Source organism: Macrobrachium nipponense, chromosome 24, assembly GCF_015104395.2.
Source record: "Macrobrachium nipponense isolate FS-2020 chromosome 24, ASM1510439v2, whole genome shotgun sequence".
In the NCBI taxonomy this organism is placed as follows: Eukaryota; Metazoa; Arthropoda; class Malacostraca; order Decapoda; family Palaemonidae; genus Macrobrachium; species Macrobrachium nipponense.
Genome location: NC_061091.1, coordinates 15,412,369 through 15,427,200, shown reverse-complemented (window position 1 = coordinate 15,427,200; position 14,832 = coordinate 15,412,369). Strand labels below are relative to the sequence as shown.

General features: G+C 39.2%; 1 protein-coding gene across 1 annotated transcript in view; it reads left to right on the top strand.

Annotated features, from left to right (window-relative positions):
• The window catches only part of LOC135205854 (uncharacterized), a 29,920-nt gene extending 18,293 nt beyond the window's left edge, over positions 1–11,627 (top strand). Inside the window, exons 3-5 of the mRNA XM_064237107.1 lie at positions 4,212–4,367; positions 4,809–4,970; positions 11,208–11,627. Of these exons, the coding sequence (XP_064093177.1) occupies positions 4,212–4,367; positions 4,809–4,970; positions 11,208–11,627 (738 nt within the window). The remainder of the gene's footprint in view (positions 1–4,211; positions 4,368–4,808; positions 4,971–11,207) is intronic.
• Positions 11,628–14,832: the final 3,205 nt, after the last annotated feature.

Genomic DNA, 14,832 nt, shown 5'->3' with positions numbered 1-14,832 from the left:
ACCGTGTGAAACCCCCTTTAAACACTCAGGGCTTCAAACGCAAATTTTTTTCTCTCGCTGCCGAAACGAGTATAATATGACCACTTGATTAAGAGGTCCCATATTATACATACAAACAATATATATATAGATATATATTATATATATATAATATTATATATAATATATATATATATATATACTATATATATAATATATATATATATATATATATATATATATATATATATATATATATATACGTAAATAGCCACATGAAAGGTGAAAAATCAAAGACCAGGTACCAAGCGCTTTCCTGTATTGCGTACACTTCTTCGGGGGTACAAAGTGACTTTGTACCCCGAAGAAGTGTACGCAATACACGAAAGCGCTTGGTACCTGGTCTTTGATTTTTCACCTTTCATGTGGCTATTTACGTACATATTTGTCACGTGCTGTTTGGTGACTTATTGCTGATATATATATATATATATATATCATATATATTAATATATATATATGATATATATTATAATATATATATATATATAATATATATACATATATATATACATACATATATATATATATATAATATATATATATATATATATATATATATATATATAAAGGTATAAGCCACGAAGGAAAGTGAAACACTGAGGAGCTGCAAGATCTTTTGCCTCACGTCCTTTACTTAGCAAATGTTGTATGTCACTTTGCTTGTCACACCGATAACTAGATAAAAATGATAGGTCACTAACACCAATGGATATAGATTTCAACATTTTTCTTTATTTATGGCAAATGTTACTAGATCGAACGCTTTCCTTGCAGTTCATGAGTTTAATTACCCATTAATAGTAACATTCATATTCCATTATTTCATTCATGTTGTATTTCTCACAATCACTAACACTCCATGATGCAAATACCAAAGATAAACGACAAACCTACAGCTTAAGAAAATGCCTTAGAAACAAAGAGAAAAAGGCCGTCTTTAAACGTCTTTATTTTACGATATAATGGCGAGACACACGAAAAGAAAGACCGCCCGCGCAAATCTTTACAAAAGCAGGTCGAGCTGCAGTCATACACGTCACGAACCCTTCATCGTTCGAATGTTATAAGTTAAGTAAATTTTAGTTTAACCAGCCACTGAGCTGATTAACAGCTCTCCTAGGGCTGGCCCGAAGGATTAGATATTTTGACGTGGCTTGGAACCAACTGGTTACCTAGCAACGGGACCTACAGCTTATTGTGGGATAGGAACCACATTATATCGAAAAATTAATTTCTAATCACCAGAAATAAATTCCTCTGAATCCACGTTGGCAAAGCGAGGAACTGAATTAGGGACTACCGAATTGGTAGGCGCCCACATAAACCACTCGTGCAAAGAGCATCGAAGCTTACAAATATGATAATATATAAATGCTAGGTATGAATCTTGTCAGCTATAGAATTACTCTCGCTCCATTTCCAACCAGCTTGAGAGCGAGCCTCGATGCAGGTCAAACGCCGTTTGCATATTCGCCAATAAAGCCCGGGAATCCTTTGTAAGATTGCGTGGTCCCTTGGAGACCGCGGGAGGCCAATCAAACTTGCGTTCGAACACAACCGTTTTGCTTCTCATATCGAGATTCGAGGAGCTGCGATTGTTCCCCAGAGGAAGGCGTCGTCTTTCCCGTGTTTTGTTTTCGTTTCCGAAGATAATCTTGCTCTGTCTGTTACCAGCCCCGGAGAATCAAGCAAAAGGACCTGGTTTGGATTTATTTATTTTGCAGTTATAATTTTGAGTGTATTCATTCATCGATTCAATTGCACAAGCAATATATTTACACATATACCTAAGTGCATATATTATATATGTATGCACTTAGGTATCTGTGTAAATATATTGCTTTTGTAATTGAATCGATGAATGAATACACTCAAAATTATACCTTCAAAATAAATAAATCTAAACCAGTTCCTTTTGCTTGGATTCTCCGGGGCTGGTAACAGGTAGAGCAAGATTATCTTGGAAACGAAAACAAAACGCGGGAAAGACGACGCCTCCCTCTGGAGAAAAATCGCAGCTCCTCGAATCTCAATATGAGAAGCAAAACGTTGTGTTCGAACGCAAGTTTGATTGACCTCACGCGGTCTCCAAGGGACCACGTAATCTTACAAATACAAATATATATATATATATATATATATATATATATATATATATATATATATATATATATATATATAAAGGTATAATCCACGAGGGAAAATAAACAACGGAGTTTCCGCAAGATCTTTCGACGTTCAAACGTCCTTTACTTAGCAGATGAACTGACTTACATGAGGAATTGACAATACAAGAAAGGTCGTATAACTGACAGATAGGGATTATAAAGAGATTAGTACCTAGAATCCGACACACCTGGAAGATGAGTAACTTTCCCAAACAAGCATAAACATGGGTACAAAATTTAAAATCAATAGGAAGGGCTTTTAAAACATACAGGCTATATCAGTGAAAACCAAGACAAAACTATGTCTTACCATCTAATAAGGATATGTAAAACACTTGGGAATAATCAGCCAAACTTCTGGAAAAGTTCAGAAATTTATACCAACGCAGGCACCAGTAAAGAAAAAAAAACAAAAAAAAACACACACACATTCCAGCTTAAACCACACATACCCATGGTAGTTCTACAAAAGACTTCAACACTTCGAAAATAATTTACCTTCAGTATTTCGATGATACAGTTTTAAAAAATAAATTTATGTCCTGGAAATTCGATCAGCATAACTCCGAAGACGTTCAGTGACAAGGAAATGCCGGTTACTTTATGTAAGATTAAGTAAACGTCACAGTTGGGTCATGTTTGGTGTTCAAAAGAGGCACAGAAGACCTCAGTATCGAAATGTATGTGTGTGTGTAAGAGAGAGAGAGAGAGAAGAGAGAGAGAGAGAGAGAGAGAGAGAGAGAGAGAGAGTTTGTTTGTACGGAGTTTTACATTGCATGAAACCAGTGGTTATTCAGCAACGGGGCCAACGGCTTTACGTGACTTCTGAACCACGTCGAGAGTGAACTCCTATCACCATAAGAGAGAGAGAGAGAGAGAGAGAGAGAGAGAGAGAGAGAGAGAGAGAGAGAGGAGGTTTGAATTGAATGTAGAATTTAGGCCAAAGGCCAAACACTGGGACCTATGAGGTCATTCAGCGCTGAAACGGAAATTGACATTGAGAATTTTGAAAGGTGTAACAAGAGGAAAACATCAAAGCAGTTGCACTATGAAGCAATTGTTAGGAGAGGGTGGAAAGTAAGAAGGAAGAAAGAATACGAAGGGAGTTACAGTAAAAGGAACGAAAGGGGTTGCAGCTACGGGCCGAAGGCAGGCTGCAAAGAACCTTAAGTGATGCTTACAATCCACTGCATGAGGTGCACTGACGGCACTATCCTCTACGAGAGAGAGAGAGAGAGAGAGAGAGAGAGAGAGAGAGAGGGAGAGAGAGAGAGATATTGGTTGTATTAGGAGAAGAGTAAGGAATCAGCTCTTAAGGTTTTAAAAATTTTTGTACCACTAACATATATCTATTTTCTCCGATGAAATATATACTAATAAGAATAATGTGTATTCTTTGGCGCGCACGAGTTGACGCCTACTCTCCTAACACAGTCACTGATATATCACTAATCTAATTTTTTGGGCAACGAGCTTACTTGCCCCATGCTTTCATCCCCCCAGAGTGCAAACAGTCAAGTGCAATGGCTAATCAGGGCAACAAATGCATTACAGTTTTTAACAAATTGCACTAATACATACACACACATATGTATATATAATATGTCTGTGTGTATAAAATAGCTTGTAAGCAATCACTAATAAATGCTGATGCACATGTCCAATACTCTATTTTAAGAGAACACTTCACCAATGTCTGAACCTTTTCTTATCCTTTTGTATGAAGCAACTGAAGGAAAAGACGATATTCATTTGCATGTTAATCTAATTTTTGTTCTCTTCTGCCGACAAAATTGTTTCAGCCATTTACTCAGTGCTTCGATAGGTTACAATTGAACTACATTCCAATAAAGAGAGAGCAGCCAAAATCAAAGATGATCAGAAAGCCCAGTCACAATGAAAAATCAGCAAAACATCTACGGCTGCGCGCAATATATATACGGAGATCCGTACACTTAAGAATGTATAAGTCATCTATGTAAACCCCTCTTCTTCTTGCAGATATCTCTATGGACGTTACTACTTGCCAACTACACGTTTTCTTCAGCAGCTCCTAACGGGGCAAAGGCCGGTGTTAGCTACATAATCTACAAGAATGGGATCGGCTTAGCCCCCCTCCAGACATGGAAGTCCCTATCTACGGGGAGCTTGACGCAGGTACGTCCAGGGAATAGATCAGACCATTCACCATCTGTCAACTGATTTCTCCCCCACCCCCCCTCCTGAAAACTCCACTGACGAATTCAGTATCATAACCTCGCATTCCCTTTCATGTTGAGACATTTCTCTTATCTTTGTAATTTTTTGGAATTGCCGGCTTCCCTTTCACAGAGTCCCCCAACCCCCCACCCACCCCACCCCGAGGCATCATCCCAGGGGTAGGCATCCTCCGATTCCTGACATGCGATCCAATGCATCAGCCGAGTGTTTCTATCCTGGCCTGATTTGCATAAGGGAAGAAGCACTCTGCCGAAACGTCAGAATCGAAGCGCCAAATGCAAATCTCCTATACTCAGCTGCGCGGATCTCCTTCGTCTTTCTATTTCTGTTTTACTTTTTTCTCTCTCTCACTCCCTCTCTCTTTCGCCGAACCCGCAGTGTGCCATGATGACCTCCAGATTGGATTCCGGGTTCTTCAGCTTCAGCGTCGCCGGAGAAGGCAACGGCTCCGCAAGTTGCCGCATCCTCGCGCCGCCCGTAGTGAATCTCTGCGGCGATTTCATAACGCACGAGACCTTTTCTTCCGTGTGGAAATTGCAGGTGAGCGAACAATTGCCTCCCCCCCCTAACACCCCCCGCACAAACAAACTGTCTCACCGGCTGGATTCCCTCCTATGGTGCGTATCGTTCGGCCTATTGTCACGGTGGGTATAAATGTATATCGTTCAGCCTATTGTCACGGTGGGTATAAATATAGTAGGCAGTTTGGTTACATTGCATTGCCGCATTCGAAGATGCTATTCAAATCCACTGGAGCTTGTAAGTTGCAAAAGCGTGGTGCATGTGTCAGTTTATGCAATACAACCATTCAATAGCAAGGGTCTTGCAAAATATATCGCAGAGTGATTGAAAATGTTTCATAGGCATGGATCTAGTCGAAGATTACACTAAATACTTGGGATCTTTTGTTTATTCTAATTTTGATAGGGTTAGAGGTAAGACGTCAAGTAAACTAAGAAATGAAATAATCTATCCTTTACATCAAAACTTTGGACGAATAATTAAACGAACAGATCACGTGACAATGGCAACAATTGCATTTCGGGATGACCCATGGCCATCCTTCAAGCTTTGATGCTTTTCAAACATTGCTTTAGCCATGAGTGGGTAAATAAACATACTCCCATTCTAAATCTAGAATAATATACACGAATCTAGTAACGTTCTAGAGTCATTAGAATGTGCATTTTGTCCAGCTTTTTTTTTTTTTTTTTTTTTTTTTAAATTATTTTATAACGGTATTAATTGACCGTATCGCCAAAACTGACAGCAACATAAAATGATCACCGGACAGTAGTCGGAATGGAATGGAATATAGGGTTTAGGCCAAATGCCAAGCACTGGGACCTTTGCGGTCATTCAGCGCTGGAAAAGGAATTGAGAGTAGGTAAGTTTGAAAGGTTTAACAGGAGAAAAACTTCGCAGTTGCACTATGAAAATCGTTAGGAGAGGGTGGATAGCAAGATGGAAGAACTACATATATGAACGGAAGTTCAGTAAAAGGAATGAAAGGTGTCGCAGCTAGGGGCCGAAGGGACGCCGCAAAGAAAAAATAAATCAATAAATATAAATAAATAAATAAGAATAAATAAATAAAAATCAATCAATCAATAAAAATAAAAATAAATAAAAATAAATGAAGAATTTGAGATATAAAAAGTAAATAAATAAATAAATAAAAATAAATGAATATGTAAATATAGATACATATATAAGTAAATGAATAAAAATAAATAAATAAGAGTAAATAAATATAAATAAATAAAATAAATTTAGTAATGCCGACAGTGCATAGCGTGAGAAGCACTGACGCCACTACCCTCCTACGGGGAGTAGTTTGAAAGGTAACAGTACGACAAGGATCTCTTACAGCGTAATCTACAGAGGGTACTGAAGAGAAAGGGATGACCTGACGCCTACCATCCCGACTCTTCGGGTAATACGCGTCGTTTCGTTGGTCATCCCAAGGTGTCTTCAACCATTATTACCATCCAGTCAATCAATCTGAAACGACTCTCTGAAAGGGGGGTAAAAGCTGTCTGTAATCTTTGTTCGATACATGTTAAAATAAATAGAAAAAAAAATGGCAAATGGTCAAGGACCAATTAAATTTCCTCGGATACTTCCCTCAACTGTTGGTTGGTGGAAGGGAAATCCGGTAATCTCGAACCAGGCTTTTCATTGCGAACTAAAAATAAATTTGCAGTCATGAAGATTAGATTTTGGTTTATGGATTTTAGGCATACAAGCCCCAAGGCAGTGGGACAACTGTGGCCATTCAACGTTAAAATCAAACATTAAATTAGATCAAATTTATTAAAAAATATAAGTTAAGATGAAGAATGTACCAAAAGTATATATTTTTTAATATATAAAGATTAGACAGCATTTCATATCTGAGGGAGCTTTATAACCGACCACTGCAATGAAGAGGAGAGACAGGAAATGTTTGCGACACCTTTATTTCAGCGTCGACACTTCTCGTTTGCAGCAGATGTAGACGTTCTCGAAATCTCTTGAGCAACATCGCCCATTCGGAAATCGTTGCCGGGGTGTGAAGACGCATATTTATCCAAGAGTAATCCACGCCAGGTCCTGCTTCTCTCAAGGTGACGATGATACTGCTGCTGCTGCTCTGACGCAAAACCCCTTGATGGTGGTTTCTTTAAAGATGACTCCTGAATTCCCTATTCTTCATTAAAAGCCCGGTATATATAATGCTTTTCCTAACAATTGATTCATAGGGCAACTGCGATGTTTTTCTCCTGTTACCCCTTTCAAACCTTTTACTGTCAATTTCCATTTCAGCGCTGAATGACCTTATAGGTCCCAGTGCTTGACCTTTGGTCTAAATTCTATATTCGCTTCACTTTACTTAAGCAATTCCTACAGTGCACCACCTGAGGTGTACTGAAGGCACTATCCCCTATAGATTTCATAATTATGGTGAGTAAGGAGTGGTTCAGTAGCCTACCTACCCATAGGTAAGAAAAAGTACTAATGAAAATCAATTGGGCATTTAAAACTAAGATTAAATATATATATATGTATATATATATATATATATATATATATATATATATATATATATAGACACATACACACACACACACACATATATATATATATATATATATATATATATATATATATATATATATATATACTGTATACACACACACACACACACACACACACACACACACACACATATATCAATTATATATATATATATATATATATATATATATATATATATATATATATATATATATATATATATATAGAGAGAGAGAGAGAGAGAGAGAGAGAGAGAGAGAGAGAGAGAACTGGAAAAACTTGAAAAACTGGAAAGCTCTGTAGCAAAACCTAACAAAATTGTAAGTGACTAACCTGTTCACGGGACTACAAAGCAATGTGAAATAAAAACCATTATATTTTTAAGATTTGGGATGAATATCTCACCGCCGTGGAGTAGTAAATGAAAGAGCTAGAAGCAATAAACGGCAGGTACTACAGCCGTCTCACGCACGACACAAATTAAAGGGACCCCGTTTGCTTTGCCATCATTCCAGTTCAAGCCAGTTTCGCTACTTCGGTGCCCTTTATTTTTGCAGACGATTGTACACCATATTTTTTTTATTTTTTATTATTAAACTTCTAAGGCTCCTTCAGGTTTAACCTGTGGTTTATAGTTATCACATCTGAATCGATCTGTTATTGACTGAGATAGACAAAAAGATGTGGGGGGCGGGAGGGCGGGCGACGGAGGCCGGGGGGGTAGTTGGGGGAGAATACATGGAGAGTCGAATAATTAACGTGTATGGATAAAAATACCACTGAAGCACGTCATTATAGTTACCATTATTAAGGATAATATTGCCTAGCATCAAGACGCAAGTTAACACTAACAAAAAGAAACAAATGAAAGAGTACCAAAATATGAAATAATCCCCTGTGTGCCTTACAGAAACGAAGTACATTGACGAACACTATTTCATCATTTACGATAACGAAACAACAAAAACATTATTACGTATAAATCATGATGGTAATGCGAAGAAGAAGGAATAAGGTAGAAATCTTTTCCTGGCGAGATCTGAGCACAAACGTAACTGTGAATACATCATGTACACATACGGTACATATCAATATTTATGTATGTATACACAGATACACACAGTAGTGGTTGTTGTTATTGTTTTTGTTGTTGTACAGTTGTTGTTGTTGTTGAAATACTCATTACCTAATCAAATTCTTGCTATTAATAATGATTCATTGAAACAAAACAATGTTTTATCATTCATATACATTGGGGCGGGCCGGGAGGGGCGCACGGGACCAGGTACCACCCCCTTAAATCCGCAACTGGTCCCCCCCACCCCGCCCCCCTTTTGCGGAAACGTTAAAAAAAATTAACAGCTACATTCGCCACCACACTCGTTCTCGCAGCCCCCCCCCCCCCCCCCCCCTTTCCAACACGCTCGTTAATGAAACGTTTGCAGGCGGGCGGGAAATATAAACGGAGACGTTCATTTGTGCTAAATACTAGATTCAGTTTTCGGAATTACTTCACAGATGCCGTCGTTAATAACGGTGCCAGCACAGAGGAGCGGGTCTGGGAAATACACCTCTAACGGACAAGGGAAGGACAGAGAAAGACAGAAGAAGGAAAGAAAGATACATGAAAGGCGGAGAAGGAAAGAATGAGAAGGGACAGGAGAGAGGAATGATGGATAAGGGAAAGATGGAGAAAAGAAAGGAGTAGGGAAAGATGGAGAGAGGTAAGAAGAAGGGAAAGAATGTGAAGGAGAAGGGAAAGGAGAGGGGAATGATGGATAAGGGAAAGATGGTGAAAAGAAAGAAGGAGTAGGGAAAGATGGAGAGAGGTAAGAAGGGAAAGAATGTGAAGGAGAAGGGAAAGGAGAGGGGAATTATGTATAAGGGAAAGATGGAGAAAAGAAAGAAGGAGTAGGGAAAGATGGAGAGAGGTAAGAAGAAAGGAAAGAATGTGAAGGAGAAGGGAAAGGAGAGGGGAATGATGGGGAAGGGAAAGTTGGAGAAAGAAAAGGAGGCGTAGGGATAGATGGAGAAAGGAAAGAAGAAGGGAATGAAGGCGAAGAAGGGAAAGATGAAGACAGGAAAGAAGGAGTGGGCAAAGATGGAGAAAGGAAAGAGGAAGGGAAAGAAGGCGAAGGAGAAGGGAAAGGAAAGAGAAAGAAAAGGGGAAAGGAGAAGTAAAAGAAAGGAAAGAACAGAAGGGAAAGAGGGAGAAGAGAAATAAAAAGGGAAAGGGAAAGGAAAAGAAGTAGAGGGGAAAGGAGGAGACAAGAAAGAATTGAATGAAGGCAAAGAGGGTTGCAATTTGGTATGTTTGATGATTGGATGGTGGACAATCAAAATAGGGGCGAATCGACGGACGGACAGACAAAGCCGCACAAATACTTTTCTTTTACAGAAACCTAAAATCAATAAAAGATACTGTTACACATCACTAATTCTACACTTGTTACACATGCTGAACGTCTAAAGACAATATAGACACTTCAACATTGCCACAAATCTCGCAACGAATCATTTTAATTCCCCAACACTGAATTAACCTTTCACCTGACAATGATGAAGGGCCATATACCTCTATTCCTAATTCCGGCATATTTTCATTACTACTCGACTCATACATGCAAGTCGAGTTCGATACACCTATAACTGCACATCAAACTAAATTTACGCATCACGACTTTAACAGATTTTATTGTCGAACAACACTTTAGCCTCGCACCTTTAATGTATAATATTAAGCCAAATCTTAAACCTGCCTGCCCTGTTGAGCAATCTAAACCTATTCTTCTGGCTGACAATTTAAATGCTGTGGATATTTACAGACCCGTAAGAGGGCAACACATATACGATGCCATCACAAATAATTTTGCGAAACTGAGATTGGATAAGACAAAAGACGTAGCGTATGCTTGTAATTAGTGACTTTGATTTTCTTCTAATCTGGAAATTGCTACAGGTTACATAACCTAACAAAAAATCTTTGAAATGTTTGACAACGTTACAGAATTACTTTCAGTTGATTAAATCATTCAACAATTAATATTCAAGTAACGGTGCTTAAGAGTTAGGACTTAGAAAATATAATAATTATACTGAGGGATAGGTCGTCCAAATGTCTGTTATTGAAGAATTGTTCAAAAAGGGATGGTTAAGAAGAAACTAGATGTCTGTGGAACACCCGGCAGTGGCATTTCCTTATTTGACCTCTGACCTATCGGTGCGACCTTGGCTTCACTTCAAACATGTGTTTCATTAATGATGTAGCATGCCAAGGAATAAGTCTCTATCTCATACACTTAATACTTTGTGGGACGGACAGACATATTGAGAGTAGTAATGGATCAAAATAGTTACCAGCGACCCATGTTTTGTAAATAAATGGCTTCCAGTTGTATTTCTGGTCATGTTTTTGTTATATAGTATTATGGTTACATTGATGTTATTTATACTACCCAATACAATTGGAGGCAGGGGATACCTGCGTTCAAAAATGAAAAGCCTCCCCCTCTGAAAAGTACTGAAAAAAACTGACTTAGTTGTGATATTCTGTTTTGTTTTCAAAATGAAAAATGCCTGATTTACCAATTCAGTGCAAAAAGAGATAGCTACTTAATTTGTAAACCAAAAGTTATCCATTTTCGAAATTTAAGAGAAAACAAGCATTTAATTTTGTTTTTACAAGTTTTCGAATAAAGCGTTGGATTTTGTTTCCAGGGTTACTCGACGAGTGTGAAAGTAGGGAACGACGGCAATATAACCCAAGAAGCTCCAGGGCAATGCAACCCGTTGGGAGAGGTCAACAACGAGGACCAAGGAGATACCACTGGAGACAAGGGAAGCACAGGCAAATCAGAATCAGAAGAAAACGGAAACACACAGACAAGCGGTGAGCAAGAAACCAGCAATACAGACAACAGCGCAGCCACAGACAGCAATGATGCAACCACAGAAACCAGCAGCGTATCCACAGGCACCAACAACCAAGCCAACAGAAACACCAGCCACGTCAGCCACAGACCCAACAACGCATGCCAACGAGCACCAATGCAATCGCAGCACAGACACCAACAACGCAGCCACAGACACCAGCATCGCAGCCACAGACACCAACAACGCAGCCACAGACAGCAATGATGCAACCACAGACACCAGCAACGCAGCCACAGGCACCAACAACGCAGCCACAGACAGCAATGATGCAGCCACAGACACCAGCAACGCAGCAGCCACAGACGAGAACACAGTTAACACCAAAGGAGATACCAACACCAAAGGCGATTCCGGTTCCCAAGGAACGGGCGGCAAAGGGTGCAAAAGCCAAGGTAAAGGCAATGGCAAAGGTTGTTATAATAAAGGGGATTAATAAACAAATATGTATGAACAAGAAAATGAACTGGAATAACTGTCGGGTTTAAAAAGCGTGATCTAATTCACGCTGTCCCTGGACAAGGTTCCAAAAGCTCTCATAACCCTCAAAAAAAAAAAAAAAAAAAATTACAAATCTGACTAGGTCTTGATACTGGGTTTTCTAACTTCTTTTCTCAAATTGACTAATCTCCCTCATTAGATCCCCAGTAGATTGCTTTTTCTGTGTGAGTCCACTATTTCTCTACCCTTTCTCTCTTTCTTTCTGCCTTACATCAACTAATATGACTCTCTCTACCTCCTTCTGTCAAATGGGCTCATCTCTATCTCCCTTTGTAAAATCTATCGCTTTCTCTCTCTCATCATTATTATTACTATATCTTTCTTCGTGTTCTGGCCCCTTAGTAGGCCTCAGTTGTGTCTCTACTCTTTGTGTACTTGGAGTTTACCTCTGAACTTTGAATATATCCACATTTGCCTGAATTCCCCTGTGCTATTCCCAACTGTACCTGCTATCAGCGCCACTCTCTCTTTTATGAACATTTTAACGGCTCTTTTAGCTTTTAGTCCGAACTCTGCATAGTTTTTAGTTTTTTCTGTCCTGCCCTCTAAGGCGAGTTTAAACTAGGCTTCACCCCACGCTGCATGCTTAAGACTCCTCACCAACTCCTCCCAAATTCTTGTTAGCCCTGCCTACTGGACTGCTCATCAAGAGTCACGCCACACCACTAAGTCAACCTATTGAGCACTCCAGGAGGCGGGGCTAACAAGAATTTGGGAGGAGTTGGTGAAGAGTCTTACGCATACGGCGTGGGGTGAAGCCTAGTGTAAACTCACCTTTAGCATGTCCTCAGTTCTGTCAAAGCTCTTCCATTTTGGCTAGAACTGACTCGTTCCTTTGGTTCCCAGCATTTCCCGTAATGTTACCTATAATAAACTGTACTTTCTACTGGAGTTTTCCCTTCGATTGTATTTTTCTTCTAATCTGAAACTTCCTTTTGGCTCCTGTTACATATACACACAAGGCCAGAATGTACTAAAGTATGGTCAAGAAATTATATTTTGAATCTACAGAACTGCCCGCTGAATAGTTCCAGTTCTTGTCCTTGCACACTCTCTTCAAGTATCATTAGGTTTACAAGAAAATATATTTCCACACTTCCTTCATTCACAACGTTCTGAGAATGTCATAATTTTTGTTTGCTAAAAAGGAACTTTATAAAAATCATCTGCTTAACAATAGTTTATTCATTATTGACCGCATAACCTGGCCATGATTACAATTCACTCATTTTTCCATCACTGTACGTAGGTGTTCTGTATATGAGGTGACTAAAGGTTAAAAAGCATATTTACTATCAGTCTCAAGTCCTTGGTTACAAGTGGGTGTCACTCATGGAATTCCTCATCGTAAAAGCAAAGTTAAAAAGCTAGAATTAATACATGACTACTTCACTTTTCAGGTATTTTACTTTCCTAAATATCTTCTGAAATTCAATTGTACTTACATAACCCTTAATGGTAAATATACTGACTCCTACTAAACCAGACTTCCAGGATAAAATCAAACTATATGATGCACAGGATGCATCCACGCTACCGTAAAACATGTTGCAAAAACACGTCGGCAACGTACGCATATAAATTAAAGAACAGATATAAAAGAAACCAACGACTGTTAGTGGTGAACGAATCTTTGGTCAGGTCAGTGACTCTACCTCCCCCTGTCTTCAACTCTCCAAACCTCTTGCTCGGTCCCCTGACATTTTCAACGCTACTCCTTTTAACCTTGGCTTCCACATTGTTCAAAAGGAAGGGGTTGCCTTCACTTTAGCACTAATAACAAGCCAGATACAAGTATCTAGTATGTAGATATTTGTTTCCTGAAAGGCAAATACATGCCGGAAGCTATCAGGCACACCTCATCTCGAGAAAAGGCATGAGCTTGGATGTGCTGCTTTTGACCTGGAACACCTTAAGGCTCTGACGCATAAACGTCCCAATTTAGTAATGAAGGCTACGTCATGGACTTCCCTTTATCTGAAGTTTATTTCAAGTAGCCTACATCTCAGTTGTTGTTGAAGGTAGTTTTGTTCATCAAGACCTACCTGGTGTTCTTCAGGGTAACGTTCCGGGATCTTTGTTCGTTTTTAGTCTTTATCGGCAAATTAAATAGTGCACCATTCTGACGATACAAGAATGAATTGAATACGGTCTCTTCCAAAACGCAACGACCATCAGTAATTGCCATTCACACTTCTAGGTGCACGTCACCGTAATTGTTACGTATTTCAGATGACACGCAAATGACAAATAAAAGCGACAAGTCATCAAGTTAAGAGCAAACTATATGCAAAATCACACTGAAATACCTACATCGCTGTTCATACAAGAGACAAGGATCAAAGCTCAGTCTTGTGTCCCCCCCCCACCCCCACCCCCAAAAAATATTAAATCTTAAACGAAAATAAAGGTCGAACATCGACCAGTTTATAATCAATTCAAGATTAAGCAAAACTAGATGCTCAGTACAGAAGTCCAATTACAGTCAATAGTTATCCTGTAAACTATAGGGAGAAGCGTAGACAGAAGGGCAAACAGACGTTGGTCTCATCAGCATCTCCTCGCCCGTTCTGAGAGAGAGAGAGAGAGAGAGAGAGAGAGAGAGAGAGAGAGAGAGAGAGAAGAAAAGACACGGAAGTGCATTTCAGAGTAAATAGAAACGCTTGGTATTCCCAACAAATCAACGTCAAACGAATCAAGAGCACCCTCCTTCCCAAGAGTCATCACTGATTCAAACTTTAACAATTAGCGATGGTTGGGCAACGTAGACCTATTTCCGGGCACATCTGTTCCTTTAACAGGGTCCTCTATTTTCCCCCAAACAGAATGGTTCCCAAATCAACATATTTCCAGAGGCAGAAGCAACTTACAGGCTGAACAAAGGGACAAACGGAATGACAGCCATACGTTA